The sequence below is a fragment of the Nymphalis io genome, chromosome 25 (genome assembly GCF_905147045.1).
Source record: "Nymphalis io chromosome 25, ilAglIoxx1.1, whole genome shotgun sequence".
Lineage (NCBI taxonomy): Eukaryota > Metazoa > Arthropoda > Insecta > Lepidoptera > Nymphalidae > Nymphalis > Nymphalis io.
This window is the reverse complement of record NC_065912.1, coordinates 505,332-532,597: the sequence shown is the minus strand read 5'-3', so window position 1 is coordinate 532,597 and position 27,266 is coordinate 505,332. Positions and strand designations below refer to the sequence as shown.

The following is a 27,266-nucleotide window of genomic DNA, read 5'->3' as shown; positions in this document are numbered from 1 at the left end:
TGTTTATGTTTCTTATAAGAATAGTATTCTAGTTTTTTAAATTGTCTCTTAACATTAAGAATTGTAATGATAATAAAGTTATAACACAGTATAGTTGACAAATGGCAGATATTAAGCTTTTTTCACAAGGCTTGGTAAAGTTTAGCCACAGGCATGTCCTCTTAAAACAATAATCAATTTCTTGGGATAATATAACGGATATTTTTGGGGTTCGCGTATTAATCTAATCCTATGATGGTTTCCTCCTAACTGATTTCGGTCACGGCAATCTTAAGAGGGATTAGCCAAACTCTACTGGTGGTAGGGCTTTGTGCAAGCTCGTCTGGGTAGGTACCACCCACTCATCAGATATTCTACCGCAAAACAGCAATACTTGATATTGTTGTGTTCCGGTTTGAAGGGTGAGTGAGCCAGTGTAATTACAGGCACAAGGGACATAAAATCTTAGTTCCCAAGGTTGGTGGCGCATTGGATATGTAAGCGATGGTTGACATTTCTTACAATGCCAATGTCTAAGAGCGTTGGTGACCACTTACCATCAGGTGGCCCATATGCTCGTCCGCCTTCCTATTCTATAAAAAAAAAAAAAAAAAACCGCGCAGGACATATTATAGTACACAAGTGTGGGTTTAAATACAGTTGCGCTGTCTGTTCCCGCATATAATATGACGGGACGGCAATCCGGCGCGACGCAGAACCAATGTATGATTGTATTGACGCGAAATATCGGTCGAAATCTTGAATAATATATGATATTCATTATAAATTCGAGAAAAATAGCGATTTGGAATTTAACGCAGTTGCTTTCGGTACCTTCGGAAGTAAAATTAAAGTGGATATTAGTAGTTAAGTGTAATTGCTGTATTATAAATACATATATATATATAAATATGTAATATCTGTTTGTGTATAATAAACCAGATTTAGCAAATACTATTAGCAAATCGCATGGGAAATGTTTGCTTATTCTTCCTCGATTGCTATAAGAAGCTAAATAAAACATAAGAGCATTATAACAAACTATTATATTTATATTCAATTTAAAAATACATTATTGCACCTAATTTAAATGTCGGATAACGAATATGTTATAAAAATATTTTTATTAAATTTGTAACAATAACTTAGGTATTTACATCTTAAACATGTTTATATAAAAATAAATTACTGTCTAATTAAATTAAATGTCGACCTCTTGTTGAACGTGGACCAACTGCGTTTTTATTACCAAAATATTTTTGTCCGCGTGCTATCATCATTGGACTCGGTCTACGCATTTGGTCCATGGCCAACTGATCTTATATGGAATACAAAAATAAATAGATGTTTGACAAACAAACTTGCGGGATCCAGCTCTGATCCTAACTACCACACAATGCACGTGGTATCTATAAAGCTATAACCACACCTGTGACAAATCGACTTCGAGTAGTTAACCCGTTTTGTAGCACAAGTGTGGTTGTAGTCGTATTATATTTAATTAGCTCGATTTCGTTAGTTTGTTTGATTTAATTTCATCGATACTTTTTAACAAAAATATAGACGATGCAAATACATATGTAGTGACCTCGTAAATAATTAAATAGGCTCTCTTTCTCGCGTGATAATCATCTGCCGTGAGAGCGAGACTGACAATAACTATTCGTATTTTATATTATACACAAAATTCAATTAATCCTCGACTTTAATATATACATATAATATAATTATACTTTTTCTTTAGATATTATAGTCTGTATACAGATACAAAAAATAAAGCGCATGCGGTAAATTTTCATCCGACATATGCAAGTTAACTCACGATAACCAAGTATAGAATCTCGGTATCTTCCTTTTTTCACATAACATTAACGTGTATTTTTTTCACACGAAATATAATGCCATAGCCGAAGGTATAAATTTATTTACCATAAAAAATATTTAAATATAAAACTAATTTCACGTAAGTAGACTTAAACGTGAAATAAGAATAATATATTTTTAAATATAATTAAATATTTATTATAATTAAGATAATAAATGTAGTGCCAAGTTGACTAATATATAGCCAATTTATTCGTTTACGAGCGAATGTAGACTAAACATTAATTTTAATTATCTAAAATTTTTGGCATCCATAGGCGACCCCCGTGTTGTAGCGCGATGTTGTACAGCTAGCTTATCGTTCCGGCTTCGCACGGGTAGATAAGAAGAACGATGTATTTTGTATAGGATTTGCGTAAAATACGTTCTTAGTGAGTGTCTATGTCGGGGGGTAACTGACAAATTTCAAGTCAATCGAGCGCATATTTTAGATCTCGTGATGAGTGATATTTCGCTTTTTTTCAAATCGAACAGGTTTATGACATGACATCACGTAGATATTTATCTGAAGAGTATTTTAAATAACAAATTGTTATGTTTTGTTACCCTTTATATGAAATAATGTTTGAGATAATATTCATGACTGATGAGAGTTTTACAAAATACGTTTCAGAATTTAATCGCGTTATATTTTATTCTTTAAAATCTGCGTTTTTTGCGATTCGTCTCGGTAGAATCTACATAACGAAACGTTTGTAGCTTTACATTATAAATGAAGATTCAAAGTTGTTTTTATGGGCTTTATTAAATAAAGAATATTTTGATTTCATAAAATATCGTTTGTGTTTTAAACTTTATGCACGAACTAACAAATATATTATTATAGGAATTATTTGTTGAACCAGTATTTCGTAAAAAAAAAATTGAATTGCTATTGTTTGCGAAATGAAAATGTATCATTTGTTATTTATCAAATGGCAATACCACTGCCGACCGATACAAGCGGCGAGAACACCGATGCGCTGCTGTCTGTGGACTCTAATTGTACTGACTTACACCGTTTATGTTAAAATATTTGACAATAAACACGTTATATAACAATATAGTATTAACAACCTTTTGATGATTATGTGAACATATATGATTATGTACATTTATATATATATATATTTTTCGAACGATTTAAACCGCCTTTAACATTACTGCTACACTATCGAGGGTCGTAAATTCTTTATAAGACCTTATATTAACTTTCTTAATAAATTGAAATGTATTTTTTTTTAATGTGCAATGGTGAGTCAGTGTTGCCAGGGCATTAATTCATTACCCCCTTAAAATGTATCAAAACATCTAATCCCAATGTTCAAAATTGATAAAATTTCTGTAAATACTTAAACTTAAGTTGAAATAAAACTTACAATTAGACACCTATCCATAACTGAGACCATACAAGACAACCATATTAAATATATTTAATTACAATAAATATAATTGTAAGCATGTTTTAATTACTTTAAAGTAACTTAAATAGAGAACTTTTTAATCTTAGGCTAATAATGATATTACTACACACGGTAGTAGAATGTTTATAGTTCGTAGTGTACAAGAAACTGAAGGATAAGTGGATCAGTGTACGAAAATGTCTTAAGGTTACCGTAAGGGTCATGCGGCGTGATGTTTCAAGTCAAATATCTCCATGAGCAACGGCTCTATGGGGTGCACGTCGAGGTACACCCCCGTCACTTCCTCAGCAAGCTTTCTCAGTTCCAGAATCTTCTGGATGAGCTTCAGGAAGGTAGATTTCGCTTCACAGCCGGGGTATACGCTTTCAAGGTATCTCCGCAAGAGGTAGTAATATGAGTTCTGGAAAAAAATTTTACAATAATCAATATGCTGAATTTCTAGACGGTATTTTTGTTTATATTTTGTATGATTTTTATAAAATGAAATAAGACTTTTTATCCTTTTTTGGGCAGGCCCCCTACAAGGTGGACCGACGACTTAGAACGAGTCGCGGGAAGCCGTTGGATGCGGGCAGCGCACGATCGGCCAACGTGGAAATCCTTGGGGGAGGCCTTTGTCCAGCAGTAGACGTCTTTCGGCTGATATGATGATGATGATGATCCTTTTTTACTCTGCACGTTAGAAAGAGATAGTATGTGTTTGTTTTTAGCGAAGTGCTAGAACACGTGAACCGAAGATTGCGCTAGAGAATAATAAAGCTATTGATTTTTCATGTACTAAATTAGTGAATAGAATTCACTCGGCGGTTTAAGAAAACATCACGAGGACGCCGGATGTTCCGGATGAAAATCTGTCAAATGTTTATCCATCAATCAGTATATTAACCTTCTTCTCAAGAGATGAGCCCGGCAGTGAGACATTTATAAAAACAATGTAATAATCTAACATAACTTCCGTTAAATATCAACAACGATTAAGTTACTTTACTAATACTACAAATGCAAAAGTTCGTTACTTATAAACGTTTTAATAACTCAATATTTAACCAACCACGGCAGGTGTTCAAATCTCCCTATACCACTGTCACACGCGCGCAAAGGTGCGAGCGGAAACTAGTATTGTTATAATATTAGGTCCTTACATATGAAATTAGCGTTTTGTCGTACCGACCACTTTGATCTGAAATATCTCCTCTTTGGTTAGGAATTCCAAATTCAAATTTATAAATTCATTTAGCTGGTACATTTGAATTTTGTAAACAGTCATTCATTTGTTTTTTTGTCTTATTATTTTTTATCTTTGGCGTTGCTTATTACCGCACAATGGAAAACATGAAATATCGGTATATTTACGAGTACGAGTGAATTGAGTGAATCGAACTTGCAAACACGCGTCGACTGCTGTGTTGCTTTGCTCAACCGACACAATAATGAAGGGATTTTAAATCAAATAATTACTTGTGATGAAAAGTGGATACTGTACGATAATCGGAAGCGCCCGTCGCAATGGCTGAATCCTGCAGACCCAGCCAAATCCTGCCCGTAGCGAAAATTGACTCGGAAAAAGTTACTTGTGAGTGTTTGGTGAACTAGGGCCGGTGTCGAACACTACAGCTTTCTAAAATCTGGCCAAACGATTACGGCAGAAATCTATTGTCAGCAACTGCAAACCATGAAGGAAGAACTAGCTGCTAAACAACCAAGATTAGTCAATCGCTCTAGGCCACTGCTGGTTCACGACAACGCAAGACCAGACACTGCACAACAAACAACCACTAAGTTAGATGAGCTACAATTGGAATGTCTGCGACATCCTCCGTACTCCCCGGACCTTGCTCCAACAGATTACCATTTTTTCCGGAATTTGGACAACTTCTTACAAGGAAAAAAATGCAACTTCGATGCGGCAGTCCGAACCGCCTTTATTGATTCTCGTCCCCATGGTTTTTTTAGTAAAGGGATCAATGAACTACCTATGAGAAGGTCAAAGTGCATAGGTAACAACGGTGCATACTTTGATTAATTAAATATATTTTACAAAAAGAAAAATCGACTTTATATTCCTCCCGTACAAAACGCCAATTTCATATGTAAGGACCTAATATTATATTTAACGATGTAACTAGCAGTAGATACTTTTCAGTGTTTAAACGTAAACTCAAAAAATGTATAGAAGTTGCTTTTTACTAATTTAATTTTGTTTCTTGGTACCGATTATGATTATAATCTTTATATATAAACTACTTTTACCAATTATTAAATGAGTAAACGAGCGACCTCTGTTGCGGCGCTTCACTATCTATCATCGCGGGGTGCGGGGACGCGCCTACCAACTTAACTTCACTTGTCGTCTCGACTCGCGTGCGCGACACACATCAGTTCTTATAATGATTTATCATTAATACAAGTATTCAATTTCCAAAGTCTTCGTTATTTTTACCACCACAAAAGCAGCTATCGAAGCTAACAACCTCTAACCACAAAACAACGAATCCTTAATCATTATAATATACAGGGTTACAGGGTAATATGTCACGATCCTTTTAAAGGGTTATAGTTCAGGACAATAGCTATCAAATGACCCCCAAAATGCTTATGCAAAAGTGTATCGTTTTCGAGTTATTAATTTTTTAATATTTTTTTTATTTAAAGGATGTTTAAGATTCTAAAATTCAATTAAAAAAAAATCAACGTATTTTCCCTATTTTTTTTTGTATTTCTTGCTAGGGTACATCCTAGTTAATAATAACCAGTTATAAAACAAAAACAATCTTCAAGCATTTTTAAATTACAGATCCAAAACTGTACAACTTTTCGATTTTTAATTTTGATTCTTTAAGTTACTCGCAATTTTTTTGTAAAAATCACTATGGCTCTTATCGTGCGGATCATTTTAAAAACATCTGCGTTTCCTTAGCTATCCATCGGTACATAAAAAGTACAGTAACAATCATAAACTCAGGAGAAAATTAGATAACAAAGAGACCAGGTAGGAAATTCTAAGAAATGCTATTGTTAAGAAATTAAATCTGGATCAAAGACAAAAGGACCTCAATGCAAAGTAGTTAAAGATTATTTTTAATAGGGGTAATAGGTAAAAAAGGAGAGATAAACCAGAGCTGTTTGTGGAATACTATTATCAATTCCTTTGAATTTACCGTCATTTTTTCTAATTTCCTTTTATCTTATTTCTTTTAGGAATAAGAGTAATAAAACCTTGTCGGGGTACATAATACTCACTGTACTTGCACTGCTCGTATAGTGTGGACGCGTTTTAGTGAATATTGATCTCTTAAATTTTTGAAAAAAACCGCTTCGTTTACTGGACTCTGTTTCTTACAACTTCGTGACTCGGCTAGCTAAAAGGAATTTGTGATTTGTGTTTATGATAACTTGGCGCGTAAAAAGGACTATTATGGCTGCAGAACAAAATTCTTCTCGTCGTCCGTACTCTAATGAGGAATACGCTGACATCTTATTTTGCTATGGATATTGTAACGGTGACGCCGCAGCTGCTCGTCGTGAGTATAATCGTCGATTTCCGGATCGCCGGACACCTGACAATAGTGTCTTTATTGGTGTGTATCGTCGAATTAGAGAAACTGGTCGCGTGCAAAGGAGACAATCTGATTCCGGACGCCCTCGTGTCCGTTCTCCAGATGAAGAAGATGTAATTATTCGTCATTTTCGAGAGGACCCTACAGTTTCCACCAATATTGTGGCAAACCGACTGGGCGTATCTCAATGGAGAGTCTGGTTTACTGTCCACGCGGCTGGATTGTATCCCTATCATTACACACCCGTACACGTGATTGAAGAAGGAGATCCTGCAAGACGTTTAGATTTTTGCCGATTTATGCTACACTGTGATGCAGAAAATCCCAATTTTTTGAGAAAAAAATTATGGACAGACGAGTCAAAGTTTGACAAAGATGGTATTACTAACTACCACAATATTCGATATTGGTCTCAAAAAGAACAGGGAAACCCTCACAAAAAGCGATTAAGCGGTTCCCAAAGACGTTTCTCGGTAAACGTCTGGATGGGGATTATCAATGATAATCTTATTGGGCCACATTTCCTACCTGATAACTTAAATGGTGAAAGTTATGAAAACTTGCTTAGAGAAATCCTGCATGAGTTACTCGAAAATGTTTCGCTGAAACTTAGGCAGAGAATGATATTCCAGCATGATGGTTGCCCCGCACACTTTCGAATGTCCGTAAGACAGTGGCTAAACAGCAATTATCGTAATAGATGGATTGGCAGAGGAGGACCAATCCCATGGCCAGCGAGAAGTCCAGATTTGACTCCGATGGACTATTATGTCTGGGGGCATATGAAAAGCCTGGTTTATGATGTTTCGCCAGTACAAACAATTGAAGAACTCAAAACAAGAATAATGAATGCTGCAAATTCTATTCGACAAAGCTTGAGTAGTGTTGTAGTAAAAAGTGAATTAAGAAAAAGAATGCGTATTTGTATACGAAATAGGGGATCTCATTTTGAACACGAATTATGAATAATAAACAGTGTAATTTCGAAAGTATGGAGTAACTAAAAAGATTAAGTATTTTGTTTTTGATTTAAATTCAAAATTGCAATGACAGCTCTGGTTTATCTCTCCTTTTTTACCTATTACCCCTATTAAAAATAATCTTTAACTACTTTGCATTGAGGTCCTTTTGTCTTTGATCCAGATTTAATTTCTTAACAATAGCATTTCTTAGAATTTCCTACCTGGTCTCTTTGTTATCTAATTTTCTCCTGAGTTTATGATTGTTACTGTACTTTTTATGTACCGATGGATAGCTAAGGAAACGCAGATGTTTTTAAAATGATCCGCACGATAAGAGCCATAGCGATTTTTACAAAAAAATTGCGAGTAACTTAAAGAATCAAAATTAAAAATCGAAAAGTTGTACAGTTTTGGATCTGTAATTTAAAAATGCTTGAAGATTGTTTTTGTTTTATAACTGGTTATTATTAACTAGGATGTACCCTAGCAAGAAATACAAAAAAAAATAGGGAAAATACGTTGATTTTTTTTTTTATTGAATTTTAGAATCTTAAACATCCTTTAAATAAAAAAAATATTAAAAAATTAATAACTCGAAAACGATACACTTTTGCATAAGCATTTTGGGGGTCATTTGATAGCTATTGTCCTGAACTATAACCCTTTAAAAGGATCGTGACATATTACCCTGTAACCCTGTATTAATGTAAATAACTAGACATTTAGTAATTCATCGTTATAATTTAGACCAAAGAGCCCGTATAAGGAATTTGGTCTTTCAAAAATTCAAAAGCATTTCACGCTATTTGAGAGTCTTCAGTGTCGGCTTGTATTTGTTCCGTAGACGAGGGAGTTACAGTCAGAGACTTTGGGTTACAGTCTGCGAATCTCGTCAGCGCGATTCAGAAGTACTGCAACGCCATCTATGACGTCACGAGGGAAGCTACCCCTCCGATAGTACACAGTAAATGTCTCTTATATTTCATCCGAATCGAATCTTGTCTCGTTAATTAATTCATTTCATAAATTCAATCGGTTCATTTGAAAAAACGAACGACGTAGGATTTTATTAAACTAGAATGTATGTAGGTGTTATATTATTTGTGTAATTTATCTAACAGGTAGTTTGTTTCTAATATCGCTATTTATAATAGCAACGAAAGAATAAATTACAAAATAGAAACAAAACTAAGCTTAACTGATGAAGCACACGTAATGTTATTTCAGCGTTCGGATAAAAATCGAAAAATGCGATAAAATATACAATATGTGCAAAAATAAGTTATTTTTTGTTTTTCTTTTCTTTTAATTCTACATATTATAACCCAAAATGCATAATGTTTATTAGCTTTTATTACCATTAATGTCACCGTTACGTGTAACAATTCATCTCCATCGTTTGGGATGAACTGGTTTATAACTCAGACGTAACCTACATATACTTCGGTAACGAGATAAAATAATAATACATACTTTTCAGGCGTTAGACAAAGTATGCTGTATAATTTTGTAATGCAGCATCTTGGACGTTTTCGTTATTTCCGTTAATTTTGTTTTTTTAAATCGCGATGCTTATACTTTTTACTTTTTTCCCGTCGGCGTCGGACGAGTCGAGCACTTAATGTTTGTATGAGATCGTAATCGCAGAAGCACCTGCTCCAGCTTGACGACGTCGCGGTGCACGACGTTGGCGCGCTCGGGCGTGAAGAGCAGGATGGCGCACAGCACCAGCACCACGTGCTCGTCCGTGCGCCAGCGCGCGTCGAACGAGCGGATGAACGACTCGTGCGAGCGCCACACGTCGCCCTTGGCCAGCTTCAGCACGTCCGTCTGTATCACGCCGAACCGCTCCTGGCTGTGCGGCAGCTGCGGGCGACGGGGTGTCGTTACTGTCGGGGATAGAGGGGGGCGATGACGGAGGCCCTCGTCTCGACGGTGTTGCCGTTAGTGAGAGAGGCGAATCTTTTGCACGCTTTATTAATGGTAATATTTGGGTGGCAGTCCTACCTTCCATTGATTTCTTTGGCCGTCGTATGTCATTGTACTTCGGAGGACCATCATTTCTATGCACCCTCCTTTCAGGAGAGCCACCTGGTGATGAAATACATATTTATAGATTTATAAAAGTACTTTTAGCATACGTTTAGGTGATTCTTTTAATTTTTCAAAAAACTACTTGATAGGTCATGTACACATTCTCCCGCCAAACAACAGTATTTAGTATTATTGTGTTCCAGTCGGAAGGGTGAGTGAGACAAGGGACGTAACGTTCCCGAGTTTAATGGCGGATAGCTATGCAAGGGATGGGATATTTCTTACAGTGCCAACGTCTACGAGCGACGGTGGCCACTTATAAGGTGGCTCATTTGCTAGTGTAACTAAATCTTTTATACCCAAAAAAAAGCATAAAAGCCAGCTTTTTTTCATAAAAATTGAATTAATGTTTCTTAAGACAGAATCTCTGTTTCTTCTATTATGTTCGATTTCCTGATACTGTCCCAGATGAAAAAACATCCTAAATACTAACAGTGCCTTTCTAAAGTAGACGTAAAAATGGTACCACCTTATAGCAAGTGACGTTTCCTTATACTCAAATAAAATTTTACAAGGGAAGACTGATAAATTCGCGGCCTAAATTATTTATCGATGACCAATTAGCTCGTTATTCCTATCACTCATTGTGGAAGTTAGTGATAGTATACTATAAACAACACCTAAGCTATTTTTATGCCATAACTCAATTACCTATCGAACTACGAACATCATTATCATGTCAGCCGAAACCGCCGATTCTCGTAATTTAGAATATCGCGTCGTGACCAATTGCCTCGTAAAAATGGAAACACATCGAAAAACATTTTTGAAGAGATGTCATCGGTTTTTCAGGATTTCAAGTTGGAAAAGTCGGCGTCTCAGCCTAATGACGACTATTTTTGGGTCGGCGAAAAATTATGCTGATAGATTATTGTTGTTCACTTTAAACGGCCGATATATGCCAATTTATTAAGTTCGGCTCGTGAGGTCGCTTTGAATAAACATTTAAGTGCTCGCCCGCACGCCTTCACATATAAGTGCTTACGGGGCCGGAAATTTTCGAATGGAAACGACATGAAAGCTGCGATTGCCACTTTGAAGACAAAGAATATTTTTTAATGGTTTACGGCACTTTTAACATTTATAACCTTGACGTGGAAAGTGTATTTCACGCATAGGAGATATTAAATAATAAAAATCTGAACTTTTTCCTTTAGTACCTTAGGCCGCAAATTATTCAGCCTTCCATCGTAGTTATATTAGTTTCAACATACCTGATCCTCTTCGCACATATTTTTGAAGGCGTTGATTTTCTTCGCCATTTTGATTAGCCTCCTTATTGCGATCGCCGTAAGGTTCACTATTGTTATTAGCCTCGGGTCGTGTTTTCCGTTGTCGTCCTGATTAAATAAAGAATTTATACAAATAAATAAAACAAATAATCAAAATAGCTGCTTCTTTTAAAGTTAATATGGTTATTTGCGAATTACCAAAACATTTATTTTTTATTTTTTCTGTATTACCCCGTGTAATCTTTGAAAGGGTTAAAAATTACAAATTGAAATAACAGAATTATAAGAAGAAGGTTCCGTTAAGTCTTTATTTCATCAACGTCGGTTGAGTTTGTCAAAGGTTATAAAAACGTACGTATTTTTGTCGTTATAATATAAGTTGCGGCCATGAGCCCATAGATGGCGTTGTGCTGTATACGTCAATTTCTGAATCGCGGTGTCAAAATGTTCTGTTATGGAGTGACTTTCTGCCATACATAATACCATCCTGTCGTTATTCTCTCTAGAGAAGACACTAGTTATATTACGTACTTCGTCTTACGAGTACGCGTGCATGTAAAAACCTGTTCTAAATACTAGTTCCAGCTCCACGATAATACGACTAATTAGAAGTATGCGTATTTATTAAAGCGTATTGCGTATGTACGTACTACATATTTATTCATTAAATCGTGTATTAGAAAACCACTTAGGTTTATATCCCGGGATATTATACATCCTATGGATATTAAATATCCTGGGACATTTTTCACACACGGCTATCTGATCCCAAATTAAGCTTGTACAGAGCTCGTGCTATGGAAACCAGACAACTGATATACTACATATACTATTTTTCTTTTGTAAATACATACTTATATAGATAATTACACTTACTTTAATTTACTACTTAATTTACAATGCTTATAAACTTCAATCATTCAAATCAAATAACTCACGAGTTTCTTCAGTTATTCAAAAAACAGTCTTAAAGTCTATGATATACGGTCGATATTCGGTTATTATAAGGCATCAAATCACTCGGGTTCATACTAATGACGGTTTAAGCGATGAGTACTTTTAACGTTGTTTTTAATATAAGAACGTAAGTTATTAGGCATTTATCGTCATTTATCGCACACTTCAAAACGCTTTTATTTTATTATATTTTGGTTATATTGTCATTATATTCGTATAAAATTTATATTAATTAACAGATATTTATTGTAAAAGGTAATCGGTTATGAGACTAAAAATTTAATTCTAAACTAAGATAAAAAAGGCAAGGTAAAGTAAAGTTTACTTGTGGTAAGAGCTCTGTGCAAGCTCGTCTGGGTAGGTACCACCCACTCATCAGATATTCTACCGCAAAACAACAGTACTTGGTATTGTTGTGTTTCGGTTTGAAGGGCGAGTGAGCCAGTGTAATTACAGGCACAAGGGACATAACACTTTAGTTCCCAAGGTTGGTGGCACATTGGTGATGTAAGCGATGGTTAACATTCTTCAATGCCAATGTCTATGGGCGTTGGTGACCACTTACCATCAGGTGGTCCATATGCTCGTCCGCCTTCCTATTCTATATAAAAAAAAGTACAGAACATTATGATCGCACACGTATAACGTCTTGCAAAGGTATTAGTTGTATTATTATGAGTCTTGCGAGTCCAACAGATTAATAAGTTTCTATGAGTATAGAGATCTGCACCCACCCTGCACCCGTACGTAATTGACGTATCTAAGACACGTACGAAACGATTTGCTTCCTCGTTTCTGATACGCACCTCCAAGGTCTATAATACCCTCCCGACCTCCGTTTTCCCCACCACCTACAATATGGGTACCTTCAAATCTAGAATGAATAGGCATCTTCTAGGCAAGCGCGCTCCATCTTAGACTGTATCATCACTTTCCATCAGGTGTGATAACAGTCAAGCGCTAGCTTATATATTAAAAAAAAGTATTAAATCTCCGCGTCGCGTACGCGATACTTCGAAATACTCGATACGCGTTTATACTCTGTTACGGGACTCAGTACGGAGGCGTCGATACCTCAAGGTAATAGGACCTGTTCCAATATATACGTCACTTCTCCAGTTTTGTCGTCTTTTCGTCTGATTATTTAGTTTTATCATTAATTTAAATATTACATTGATAATATATCAATAATATGTATGGGAATAAGCTTGGGAGGAGGCCTTAGCCCAGCAGTGGGACATTCACAGGCTGTTACTGTACTGTAATTGATAATATTAAATACGTTGTACCTTTACGTTGCAATTATTAATTCGCTTGTAATATTGTCTATTCATTTTGAGTTAAAATTGTTCTTTTGAATTTTATATGATATATAATTTTATATTTTTATTATTTGTTCTCCCGCCAAATAGCAATACGTAGTATTTTTATATTCTGGTTTGTAGGGCCAGTGAGCCAGTCAAACTACAGTCACGAGAATAACATCATAATTACCAAAGTTGGTGGCACATTGACGATGTAAGTAATGGTTCGTATATTCAGTGCCCACGGGCGTTGGTGACCACTTACCATTAATTATAATGTTCAAAATACCCCCCCCCCACAACAGTACCAAACGTCAAAGGGCACACCTTGAGGCCGGCGGTGGCCGAGTCGCCGATGAGCTGCGAGATGTCGTCGTCTATGGGCGCGTTCAGCGCCTTGTTGGCCACGATTAGCTCATTCAACTTTGCTCTCTCCACCTGGAATTATAAGGGTCATATTGCTTTACTTATACGACTTGTAGCTGCAATTAATTATGTTTATATGTCCTATTATTATTGCAGTAACATTTTATTCGTTATTAAAATTTCGTCAATTATTTTAAATGAATATAAGAGCTGACATTCGAATTTTTAATTCTGAAACTTAAGATTGTGATGCTGCCTGGTAATGAACACGCAGGCACATTAAAATGACATTAAAAAAAAAGATACATCAAAGGCACGGATAACATGATGATGAACGCCCGTGAACATGAGATTATGTTCGTTCGTGTCGAGCCGAAAGAGTTTAAATGGTTAGTGATTTTTTACTGACGGTTGAGCATTCTAACCCAAGCAAAACCAATGAGGTTTACAAAATAAAATAAAGATTATTTGCAACGCATTTCGAACATGAGCTATTAGGATAAACTATCAAATATGTTTTTAAATGTAAGCCCCAATGTCCTGTTGGAGATATTTATTAAATAAATAAATAATTAATACCAAGTATTTCCGCAAATATATTGTTATAGGACTTCGTTATGTAATTGACTTAGTTAAAGTAATTATTAGATTCAGCTATAAATATAGTTTTAATAATTTCTAAGTTTAAATTGCAATATAATTAAAATATTATTATAAATATATTTTTTTTCGGCTAACATAACTCGTGTATATATCAAAAACTTATATATACTTAAAAAATGTGTCATATTGATGCCATCTCTATCACACGTATCAGCTTATCGAGTGTGTTAGACAAAGTTAACATAAATTAAATTGGCAATGATATTATATTGTATAAGAAATTCTTTTATCAGTAAATTTGATAAAATACTATTACAGTGTAACCTCGACAATCCCTATTTATGTGCAGATATAAATGATAACGGGATTAGTAGCGATATAGTAAAATATTTTGCTTTATATAATTCATAAAGCCGAGATGGCCTAGTGGTTAGAACGCGTGAATCTTAACCGATGATCGTAGGTTCAAACCCGGGCAAGCACCACTGAATATGCATGTGCTTAATGTGTGTTTATAATTCATCTCGTGCTTGACGGTGAAGGAAAACATTGTGAGGTAACCTGCGTGTGTCTAATTTCATTGAATTTCTGCCACATGTGTATTCTACCAACCCGCATTGCAGCAGCATGGTGGAATAAGCTCCAAAAACTTTTTTTCAAAATTGAGAGGAGGCCTTAGCCCAGCAGTGGGGCATTAACAGGATGTTACTGATACTTACTGATATAATTAATAGAAAATTAATGTTGGAAATAGTATGACAAATTATATTAAATGCACATGATACATTCTACGATAGTCTCTACTTGCCTCATTGGTCTAGTGGCTGGGCTTATTAGGCTGCGGTTCTCGAGGTCCTAGGTTTAGACCCGAGTAGGGCCAATTAAAAGTTATTTAGCAAATACTACAATAGTTAGATCGATTTCAGCCATGGCTCTCATGTAGAAAAGCCAATTGCGCAGAATATATAATACTGCACAAGTGTGTGCGCACTGTGTATTCCCTCACTATTATAATACGATGGGACGCTTCCGACACGATCGGAAAGCGTTTAGTTGCAGGACCAACAGATTTACGTGCTTTTCGAGGCATGGAAGGGGAGTGTATACACTTTCAACTTCCAGACTTCGGACTGCTATTGAAATTTTTTTAATAGAGAAACCAAATATCTTTTTGTTGGCCCGACCTGGTGATTTTTACACAGGACCTCAGGACCTGTGGCCTTAAAGCTAGTCACTAGACCAAAGAGGTAGTTCACGTATAATATATCACACAATCATTCAAATATATGTATTTGTAATTATACATTATTATATTTTTTGTTTATGCTTTTGTATATAAATGTGATTTTGTATATATTTATATATCTAAATTAATATATAAAGAGGTAAAGTTTGTGAGTTTTGAGGTTGTAGGGGGTAATCTATGGAATTACTGAACCGATTTTGAAAATTCTTTTACCTATAGAAAGCCACATCGTTTGTGAGTGACATAGGCTATATATTAACCCGTGGTAGTCGGATGTCGTAGCCGACGCGACTTTCGCTGCCAGAAAATAAAACATAGCATTCAGTACTATAGGGGATCGGTCTGACCCGGCAAATTATCGACCAATAGCTATCACCTCAGTACTTTGTAAGGTGATGGAAAGCAAACTACAATAAAAATTCCAAGTCCTGTAGGAAGGCATACACGAGAGCGGATGCACAGCGCATTGTACAGATTGGTCATGACCTTATTTCGCATCCTAGGGGCTCCCGTAGCTTCTGGCGTCTGACCAAGTCTGTGCAAAACAATTTCTGCCAACCTTCGCTGCCACCGCTCAGAAATCCGGACGGATCGCTAGCTCACAGTCCGCAGGAGAAAGCCGACCTCCTGGCTAAACTCTTTGCCGACAACTCTGTGATCGATGATTGTAGTGCGCAGCCACCAACAATACCTTCATGTGGCCACACGATGCCTGACATCAAAATCAGGCAACGTGATGTGCGTTCGGAGCTGCAATCACTTGATATACGGAAAGCTAGCGGTCCTGATGGAATACCAGCCATTGTGCTGAAGAAGTGCGCGGCGGAGCTGTCTCCTGTGTTAACGCGCCTGATCCAACTTTCTCTCTCTTCGGGATGTGTGCCGGAGGCTTGGAGAAGAGCTAATGTGCAAGCGGTTCCCAAAAAAGGGGATCGGTCTGACCCGGCAAATTATCGACCAATAGCTATCACCTCAGTACTTTGTAAGGTGATGGAAAGGAATCTAAACAACCAACTGATCCATTACCTAGAAGATCACTGTCTAATTAATGATCGTCAGTACGGGTTTCGACCAAAACGGTCCACAGGTGATCTTCTAGCGTACGTAACACACCTCTGGGGTGACGCTATCGACAAGCATGGAGAATCGTTGGCCGTCAGCCTCGATATCTCCAAGGCTTTCGACAGGGTCTGGCGCAGAAGTCTTCTCTCCAAGCTACCGGCATATGGTCTGCCTGCTCAGCTATGCACCTGGATTGCCAGCTTCCTACACAAGCGTAGCCTTCGTGTTTTAGTAGATGGTTGCGCTTCACAATTCTATGTAGTGAATGCTGGGGTCCCCCAGGGATCTGTTCTATCTCCCACACTCTTTCTTTTGCATATCAATGATATGCTCTCCCTTGGGAACATACATTGCTATGCAGATGATAGTACAGTGCATGGTGGATACCACGGACGCGCAGTGGCTGGGCGGGCGGAAACTGAGGAGAGGCGGGAGAATCTTGTCATTGAACTCGATAGGACGTTAGAGCTCATCGCCAAATGGGGTTCTGATAATCTTGTTGAGTTTAATGCCAAGAAAACGCAGGTATGCGCTCTCACAGCGAAAAAGTCACCATTTTACCCTCATCCCTCCCTCTGTGGCATACCGCTGATGATACAAAGCAAAATCGCCATGCTGGGGATGGACGTTCGCTGCGACCTTAGTCCAAGGGATTATATCGAGGCTATTATAAAAACAGCTTCACGGAAACTCGGAGTTCTGAACAAGGCGCGGCGTTTTTTCACGCCACAACAACTGTGCCTGTTATACAAAACTCAGGTACGGTCTTGCGTTGAATATTGCTCGCACCTTTAGGATGGCTCCGCTAAGTACCTACTGGAGGCCTTGGACCGGTTGCAGCGACGTGCAGTACGCATTATTGGCGACGTAAAGGTCACAAACACCCTTGTACCTTTACAATTGCGTCGCGAGATAGCAGCACTGAGCGCTTTTTATCGACTGTATCACGGCGAGTGCTCTGAGGAATTATTCTCTCTATTTCCTGCTTCCCCCTTCCTTCTTAAGTCCACGCGAGCTGGTTCTCGATGTCACCGCCTAACTGTGACATCAATTCCATCGCGCACAAAGAAATTTGGCAACTACTTTCTTTGTCGCACTACCAAAAAATGGAATTCCTTACCAGCTCACGTGTTCCCCTCCTCTTACAACCCGGGTTCCTTCAAACGAGGCGTGAAGAGGCATCTTGCGGGCCGGCAAGGTGGGGACGGCTAGTACAGAACATTCTTCCCGACTGTACTGGACGTCGTCGCGTTTGGACTCTACTACCACTTACCATCAGGTGCAGTAGAGTCATTTGCCATCCCGTGCATATATATATATATATATATATATAAAAAAAAAACAATCATAATTTCATCACAAGCAATTCGATTTGATTGTACTCGTAGATTGCATTGTATTTTTGTCTCTTTCTTTTATCTTTTTTACACGCATACTCTAACATTTGTACTATTTTTAAGTGGAAACTTTATTGGTTTATGATTTAGTAATAATTCCTTAATTCTATGTAATAACACACTGTATGTTTCCCAAATATAAATAAAATAAAAAAAATTTTTAACGCCCAACGAAGTGGACACGGGTCAGCTAGTAGTAAATATTTATATGTCTAATTGAACCACGTGACTGTATCTTTCACTGCACAATCCTAATCCCAGGTGATGAGCGATAAGAACGCCATAATACGTACTTATGTATTTCTTGTTTGTGTGTGTAGTGCGTAATATAACAGTATGTATGTGATCACCTCGTTCAATTCCCTGGACGAGCCGCTGCAGCTACTGATCGAGGTGTACGCCTCGAACTCCAGTTTGATCGCTTCACATAATATTGACTCCATTGAATTCGGTTCTATTCTGAAAAATAACACCAAAATATAAAATATCTTTCTTTTTATTTCCAATTATTTTGAGTTTTGATGTCGATTTTTTAGCCCTCCAATTAGAAGTAAAGCTTGTGTCAAGAGTGCGGACGACATTCCCCAAGGGGCAGGATCGAAGCTGCGACTTTTACATCGCTAGGGGGCACGTAAAACCATTTCGCTATTGACGCTTAAATGATTTTATATAAAAATCATCATCGTCATATTCAGCCCACATTAATCCACTGCTGGACATAGGCCTCCTTACAGGCGCGACAATTCTCCCGGTCCTGTGCTAGTTGCATCCGTTGAGCACCCGCCATTTTCCTAAAATCGTCTGACCATCGGGCGGGTGGTCTGCCCACTGGCCTTTAGGCTACCACTCCGTGACGACTTTAGTCCACCTTCCGTCTTCCCGTCTGGCCAAGTGTCCAGCCTATCTCCATTTTAACCTCGTGATACGCTTTCCAATATCTTCGTCTTTTGTCGGATTTCCGCGTTTGGTACACTATAAACGAGAGAGATGCCTAGCATAGCACGCTCCATCGGCCTTTGTGCCACTTTTTTATATAATAATAAATATTTTAAATTCGTATGCATATATAATTATAAAAGACTATGTACGGCAAAACTGGAGACACATGAGGATAATTAAAAACTATGCACAGTGAAATACCTTTCAACATCCTGTAGAATATCTCTGGCTTTGTTAACATCGGGGTTGGTGCTCGTGGAAGGCATCTCCTCGCAAACATGCTGGTCCTTGGTCTCTCTGCTGTACACGGCTGCATCTCCGTTAGTCAAAAGTGATCTGAAAGTTATGAGGAATAGCATAAATAAAACGCTATATACATAACCCTATATATATATATATATATATATATATATATATATATATATATATATATATATATATATATATAATTCTTTCATTTAATTTATGTTCATATACATTGTACTTTAAAAGTACGATTAAAAATATAAGTTGTCGTGTCTGGTACCAGCAGGATATATCACAATGCGCTTTCTTCGTTATCTCAATGTGGACAGACTTTTATTAATTGCATCATATCTGTTAGATAGTATAGACATTAAATATAATAAAATTGTGTTCCTGGTCAGTTTTGTGAATCTGAGGTTAACGAAATATGAAAATTGGTAAAGTTTGATAAACGTCTACAATTGCTAAATCACCGATTTAGATAAAGGCGGCCATTTTCAAGGAAGAGTGCACTCTATATTAACCCTCTCATAATCAGCATCGATCGATGGCACGACAATCTGACAAGATCGGAGCGAGATCGCAAGATCAATTGCGGCACTTGTTTTCAAAATTACTAACTGTAATCCAGATAATTGCTTTACAGAAAAACCCATTAAGTTTAAACCCATTAAGCCCAACCTGGGATCTGACTCGGAGAGATTACCACTTTTATAGACAATATAGACCAGCCACTAGCCTAACGAGGCAGTGACTTATTGATTTCAAGATGAATAAATCGAACGGAACCAAGTTCCTCATCGCACGTTATACTCCCGCCATATTTTTTTTTGTCGTTCCGAGAACTGAGCTGAATATCGTCTGATGTACTATACTATATATAAAATAAATTAAACTAATTAAAATAAAAAGGGAGGACTTCTTCAGAATTTAATACAATAATTCGAGTATTAAGGTCAGTAGATTTTATCAATTATTATCAGTAAAATCTTTAACAAACCGATCAACTGGTTGATTATATATTATTGCAAGATATGTTATCCCGCCAGCTGCAACAAGTTACTGATAAACAAATTCAATTTAAGACCAAAATAACAATTATGCCTTAGTCAAATAAGGAAAATGATTACATGTGTCGACAAAAACAATTGACAAAAATTATTTTAACAATTAGTGCGGATAAAATGGAAACATTGATGGCTTTCAAGCAATGCAAGGGGTTGCTAATTATTTTAGTGGAAAGAACTCTAAAATATGTTATATGGAACCTTAACGGGTATCCGAGAAGCCCAGAGGAAAATGTGAATCATAACTAAGGATCGCCAGTTCCCACATGGACAATCACCACTTTAATTACAGCAATAATCATTTATTTCAAGCTTAACCATGAAGTAAAGTATTGTGATTAAAAATTTCAAACAAAATTCTTCTTAAAAACTTTATAACTAAATCATCAAACCCATATAAGAGTAGATATAGTATAGAATAAACTTTGGACATTCTCAGATTGCTCGGGAGTGGCATATTAAAAGCCTATTATTTATTGAAAAGGGTGTTCAAACTAGCAAATGTTTACCTAATTTTATCCCACTGTAATTGTTAAACATTCACTATACTTATATAAAGAGTTTAGGAGCGACACAGACTTTTATACCCATTGACAAAGGTTTGTATCAGTAGGTATTATTCGTGAACTTTCGGTGAGTCATATTTAGTTGTTGTACTTTTGTTTAAATAAAAATAGCTTTCTTTCTCTTTGCATGTAATTATACTTGCTATTCAGGGTACAACAGTGCAAATAGCATTCGCAGATTGTTTTTTTTAAATAGTATTTTTTTTACACACAGTCTCCTGTAAATGTAGACAATATAATGCTGTGTTATAGGTAACAGCTGACTGATGTCATATTATATAATTTTAAAGAAATACCACATACACAGGGTGGGAATTAAACCCAAAACCCGGGAGCGGAACACAGTCACTGCCAACTTCACCAATGGGTCTGTCGAACTATTGTTTATGATTACATACAGTATATATAATTATAGTATAATCATATGATATGTGTCATGTATTAAGGAAATATCCTGACATGTGAGGTAAATGGTCATATCCACAAATAGATGTGCCTGTAAGGATTATAAACCACTCCATCAACAACTATGGGATTGAAAATGTTATATCTCTCGTATCTTAGCTTGCTTTGGCTCACTACCCCTTCGAACTGGAACATAGCAATAAGGAGCATTACTGTTTTGCCTTGAATTAATGCTGAGCTACATAGACGAGTCAGTATAAGCAGATATGCTAGTATAAATAATGTGACAAAACAATTAATTATGCCAAAAATGTAACAAATGCATTTTCTATATTGATATTGTGTATATATACTGATAAGTGAGAACTAGGTGAGTTAGGTAAATCTGGTGAAAGTTAATACTGTAAGAGGGAAACACCTTAACTTTATACCTTATGCTGTTCTGTTTGGACGATTGATATATACTCTCCACACTGTCACATATATTGTACTGTTCCATAAGTCTTTGCTCGTATATGGCTTGACTGATAACAGTTTTTTCATCTATCGGATATACTTTCATTGTGTATGGTTGTTCTGCACTTTGCACTGGTGCATATTGATTATAACCGGGTGGAGAGTTAATGGAGTTCTCCATGTCATTATTCAGTGGTGACTGCACAGTACTGTGTGGACTACATGTAGTACTATTGAGGACGTCGTACTGCAACACGCTAGAATCTTGTACAGATGGATTATAGGAATTTGACAAATCTTCATCTCGTCTAAAGTTCTTAGAACTAGAGACAGAATCATCAGAATCATGTAATTGACGTTTTTTCGCTCTGTTTTCTTCTATTTTTCGTCTTTTCTCCGCTTTATCCTCGTCAGACATGATGAACTCCTTTACCATACCTACAGATAAGCATTTTTCTAAGCGACACTTTTGACAGAATCTCCTTGTTACCACAGTTATCTCACAGCTATTAGAAAATGGACACTTAAACTCCTTATTTGTTAATGCGTTTCTGCGAAAAAATGCCTTACAGCTTTCGCACGATATAGCGTTAAAGTTGTAGCCTAAAGCTTTATCACCACACACAAGACAAATCTTTTGCAGATTTAAAGACAGTTCTTTCTTCTGTCCACTCGTATCCTCCGTCTTAGCATTACTCTCACTTACACTATCCATTTTCACTTTTAAATATCGTCATAACTAGCAGTAAGAAAAATAGGGTTCGAACACAAAACTTATTGTACACTTTGACTAAATAGAAACGGATTAAGTTAAAATATTATTTATCACACGTCATGTGAAAGCGATAATTTTACCCGTGTTGGATAATAGTTTGCCATTTTTGTTGTTACCAGATAACACGATAAATCACTTAAATATTTTGATAAATAAAGTTGTGAATAATACATGATATCGGGTGACTAACGTAATGTCACTAATGTGTCATTATTCATTAAAAAAAAATATTGTTGTTCTGATTATTATGAAGCAATGATCAAACAACATTCAGCCTTATTCAATTATAGTTACATACCATTACAATTATTAATGTATATAATGTTTAATCGGCCCAGTATAATATTTTTGTTTCATTAGCATATAAGAAATTTCATTTCAAGCTTTATGCTTCGTGATACAAAGATATCCCGTTTTTATTCAGGAATCACAGATGTCGGAAGAGCCAAGATCAGATCATCAGAAACGGTTTTCATTTCGTGTGACTACTGATATAAGATAGTTAATGGTAGAGATAGAAGTCCCAATGTCCGGCGGTCCGATGATAAAATGCTGAAGAAAGAATTAAATAACATAGCACACATTCCGAAGAATAATATTGATATGATCGCAATTTGCAACACTGCTCAAAGTTGCGGACAGACTTGGACTAAATGTAATCAGATTAATGGTTACGATTACAATGTGAAATTATCAATCACGATTACATTATGACGACAGTAATCATATAAGTGAATGATTTAAGTAACTGCTCCAGATCGACGCGCGCCCTGTTCAGAATCAATCAAAGTTAATCTGTAATCGTAATTACACACATTGAAATTGTAATCGTTTTTCTAGAATTAAAAGTGTAAGTATATAACAATTTGTATTGTCTAATTTTATATAAAATGAAAGTAATAAAATAAAATCAGTAATCTTCATTCTTAAGATGTTTTATCACGTAAAAAAAATCACTAATTTTGTCATGTAGGATATTATCACACAATCATTCCTTAAGAATTTTATTACAATTAAATATATGATTGATGAATCGTCCCACAATATGATTACCAATCACAGCAGTATCTTTTTTTTTATCGCTGGAAAAACCTATTACGCGCTTCCTCCATGGGAGCTGTGAGGATGGGGGGTATGTTGTCCAAGGTGCCGAATGCGCCCCGAACGTCGGAATACACACTAAAAAAACAGCGGTACCCTTTCCGTCTTACCGTGGAGCGACACGGGATCGCTTTCGCATGCTACCGTGACGCTCAAATACATGAACAGGCCCAGCTGAGCCTTTTGGGAACAATTATCTGTTTGAGGGACAATGCTTAGGACATATACTTATTATCTGTCTATCGATATCTATAGATCTCTATATCGATATATTATTATTTCTTTGTATCTTTTTTTATATCTCCCTATTAACAGGGGTAACTTTACTATCACGCGGGCCATGACCAAGCGTGATAGGTTTCTTAAATATTAAATTGACAATGGCGATGTGAGGAACTTTGGAGTAAGACGTGTGGTGGTCAGTATGACTGCTTTTTGTAAAAGTGCGGGAGTGGACTTGGACATTTGGAGTATATGGAGATTAGTCTTGAGTGTTTTTGGGATAATGCCTGTACTGGAAATAATTATTGGTAAAATTTTCACTGTATTTATTGACCATTGTTTTTAATTTCAGTAGCGAATTCTATGTATTTTATTACGTTTTCATTGTGTGTACTGAGTAGGTTGTGTGTTTTACACACTGCGATATCGATTATAAAAACTATTTTGTTGATTTTGTCTACCACTGTTTTATTAAAGTCGCTCAGCGTGCTATGGAGCGAGCTATGCTCGGAGTATCTTTGAAGGATAAGATCAGAAATGAGATTATCCGGAAAAGAACCGGAGTCACCGACATAGCTTGCAAAATTAGCAGGCTGAAGTGGCAGTGGGCTGGTCACGTATGTCGTAGGTCCGATGGCCGTTGGAGCAGACGAGTCCTAGAGTGGAGACCGCGAATCGGCAAGCGCAGCGTAGGGCGCCCTCCAGCCAGGTGGACCGACGACCTTAAGAAGGTGGCGGGCACCAACTGGATGTGGAAGGCGGAGGACAGGGACCTTTGGCGCACCTTGGGAGAGGCCTATGTTCAGCAGTGGACAACGATTGGCTGTTGATTGATTGATTGTTATATTCGGTCTATTATAATATATGGTTTGGTTGGTGATGATCGTTCTATCCCAGTAAATTTTATAATAATTATTTTCTAGGACTTTACAGGGTTGGTATTTTTAGTAAGCTACTTTATCTGTTATGAATTTATATTGATGGGCTAAGTTTTGGTGAACTATCGCTGCTACTTGGTCACGCCTGTGCTTATAATCAGTTTGGACGATTGACTTGCAAGCACTGGTTATGTATTGAATCGTTTCTGAACTGCTTTGTCAAGGCTTACATAAACCAGTCAGTAAAGTAGGTGTGCGAATAATATGTTTCTGATAGTTTCGGGTGTCCGTTACTTGATCTTGTATGGCTATTATAAAAGCTTCTGTCTCGGGGAATAACTCACCACGCCGAAGCCACTCGTTCGACGCTTCCATGTCGACATGTGCTTGGCTCAAGTCGGCTCGATGTCTTCCATGCAATGACTTTTGTGACCACATACTAACTTAACTATACTTACTATTTTTGTTCTTTATTAATTATTTGTTCGCTTGATTGTTTCCATGACTTGGTCAAAGTGCACCCGCATTGGAGCAGCGTGGTGGAATAAGCTCCAAACCTTCTCCTCAAAAGGGAGAGGAGGCCTTAGCCCAGCAGTGGGACATTAACAGGCTGTTACTGTTGTACTGTACTGTTGATTGTTTATTTCTATTCTGTAGGTTAAGTGGAGTGAATTTTTTATCAATTTCAGTTATGCATTTATGGATTAGAGTACTTTCTGTCTTATCATGAAAAAACTTTCTCAGCTTAGCTATGAGGCTATTGTGCAAATTATGTATATCAATGAAACCTCTTTATAGAACTTTTGGAGTGATGTTTCCTGTGTGTGGTCATATGTGTGTTTATTATTTGCTGTAGTTTTTGTAGATCAGTTTTAGACCAATTTATAATTCCAAAGGAATATGTGAGTAATGGTATTGCATAGGTATTAATCGCTTTTGTGCTGTTGCGTGAATTTAATGTGTTTTTAATATTTGATTTAACCTTATTTTAAATTTCTGTATCAACTCTTTTTTTATTTGTTTGTGTTTTATTTGCTTAGACTGGTTAAATCCTAAATATTTATAAGTGCTCATTTCATCCATTGCTTCTATTTATTCTCCTGTTTCTAACATATATGTAACATATATGTTGGTTACTGTTTTTCCCCTATTTATTGAATGCATTTTACATTTATCAACCCCTAAAGTGCATTTGTATGTCCGTAGAATAAGATTGTGTGATGTCTGTTAGTTTTATAAGTTCGGCTTTAGTGGTTCCATAGATCTTTATATCATCCATGTACATTAAGTGGGAAATAAGACAGTGTTTGCCATTATGTTTTAGCTTGAAAGAAAGGGGGTTGAGTGCCATACAAAACCATAAGAATATAATCCTTGAAATATTCCTCTTTGTATTTTGATCAGATCAGTAGTAATAGATGTGTTATTCTGATAAACTTCAAGTGTGGTTTCCCGCTGAGACATTATACAACTAAAAAAATGTATAAGTACCGGGTCGATCTTATAAAGTTGAAGTACATGTAAAAGCCAACTGTGAGGTACCGAATCAAATGCCTTCTTATAATCGACATACATTGTGTAGATATTTCGTTTGCTGGTCAGTGCCTGTTTCATTACGATTGTATCTATAACCAATTCTTATAAATTTAATAATTTATTTTGAACTGTATCATTGCTTACTCTGAAAATTGTACCATTACAGACAGCTGCTGTATAAGCTGATTCGGGAGGATTTCATTTTTCAAAGTTCGTGTAATATTAGAAAATTTACGAGTAGTTTTTTGTTTTGGAATATATGGTCTTTCTTCTGGATGCATATCTTCAAACCTATTTATTGCGTTATTAAACTCCATTTCGATAAAGCTGGGTGTTAATTTACTATTTTCTAACAAAATACTATCACTTTCATTTTCAGTCAAAGATATACCGGTACCTAAAATGGTTTCGGGCTGGCTGTGATTTGAGTCTGTTGAAGCTATATTTGATTCTATGGGTATGTTGTGTTCAGATTGATTTATTGAATTTTGTAGTTTTTTGTTTATTTCTATTTTAATTTCTTCTATCTTATCTTTATTTACCAAATCATTGAAAAAATATTACTCTTCGCTGATTTGCAATTCTTCTGATTCGATCTGCAGTTCTGAAAGATGTGAAAAGTGTGGATGTTTGTCTACAACGAGCTCAAATAACTTTTTCCGATAAGCTGTTTTATTTGTTTCTGGGTTTGTTGATTAAAAATAACATCGGACTATATTTTCATTGTTTACATTGGACACACATGCCTCCTGCGCAACAGCTGTTGGCATTGAAATATAGGATGAACATCGTGATGGTGGTGAAGAGCTGGGTGACTCGAAAAGAGTTGCAGTTGAAGAAGGTGATGGATAGCTTGAAGAAAGTGAATGATTTGAAAGTGAAATAGATGAAGGTGAGGGTGATTGGTCGGCTGTTACATATTATTCGAGGGAACTTGAACAGGCGGTTCAATCCCCCATAGCCAACGGATCGCATGCTGTGACATCCAGCGTCGGCTCCAGATGCGCCCTGGCGACTCCCGGCAGCGAC

The 27,266-nt window shown here is 36.6% G+C and overlaps 1 protein-coding gene across 1 annotated transcript; it reads right to left on the bottom strand.

Annotated features, from left to right (window-relative positions):
- Positions 1 to 1,007: 1,007 nt before the first annotated feature.
- LOC126778141 (nuclear hormone receptor HR96) lies at positions 1,008 to 22,684 on the bottom strand. Its single transcript, XM_050501556.1, has 8 exons — positions 21,701 to 22,684; positions 19,187 to 19,321; positions 18,397 to 18,505; positions 13,700 to 13,810; positions 11,094 to 11,219; positions 9,793 to 9,876; positions 9,439 to 9,651; positions 1,008 to 3,666 (listed from the first exon to the last, which is right to left on the bottom strand). The coding sequence occupies exons 1-8, from the start codon at positions 22,438 to 22,440 to the stop codon at positions 3,466 to 3,468; spliced, it is 1,719 nt and encodes a 572-aa protein (XP_050357513.1). The 5' UTR covers positions 22,441 to 22,684; the 3' UTR covers positions 1,008 to 3,465.
- Between the last annotated feature and the right edge of the window lie 4,582 nt (positions 22,685 to 27,266).

Bases quoted from the DNA above. Each gene is read 5' to 3' on its own strand.
- LOC126778141 (XM_050501556.1), bottom strand. From the start codon at position 22,440: ATGGATAGTGTAAGTGAGAGTAATGCTAAGACGGAGGATACGAGTGGA. The intron at 9,877-11,093 runs GTATGTTGAAAC...TTTCATCACCAG, and splicing joins ATATGTGCGAAGAGGATCAG to GTGGCTCTCCTGAAAGGAGG. The intron at 3,667-9,438 runs GTGCTTCTGCGA...ATTTTTTTCCAG, and splicing joins ACGTCGTCAAGCTGGAGCAG to AACTCATATTACTACCTCTT.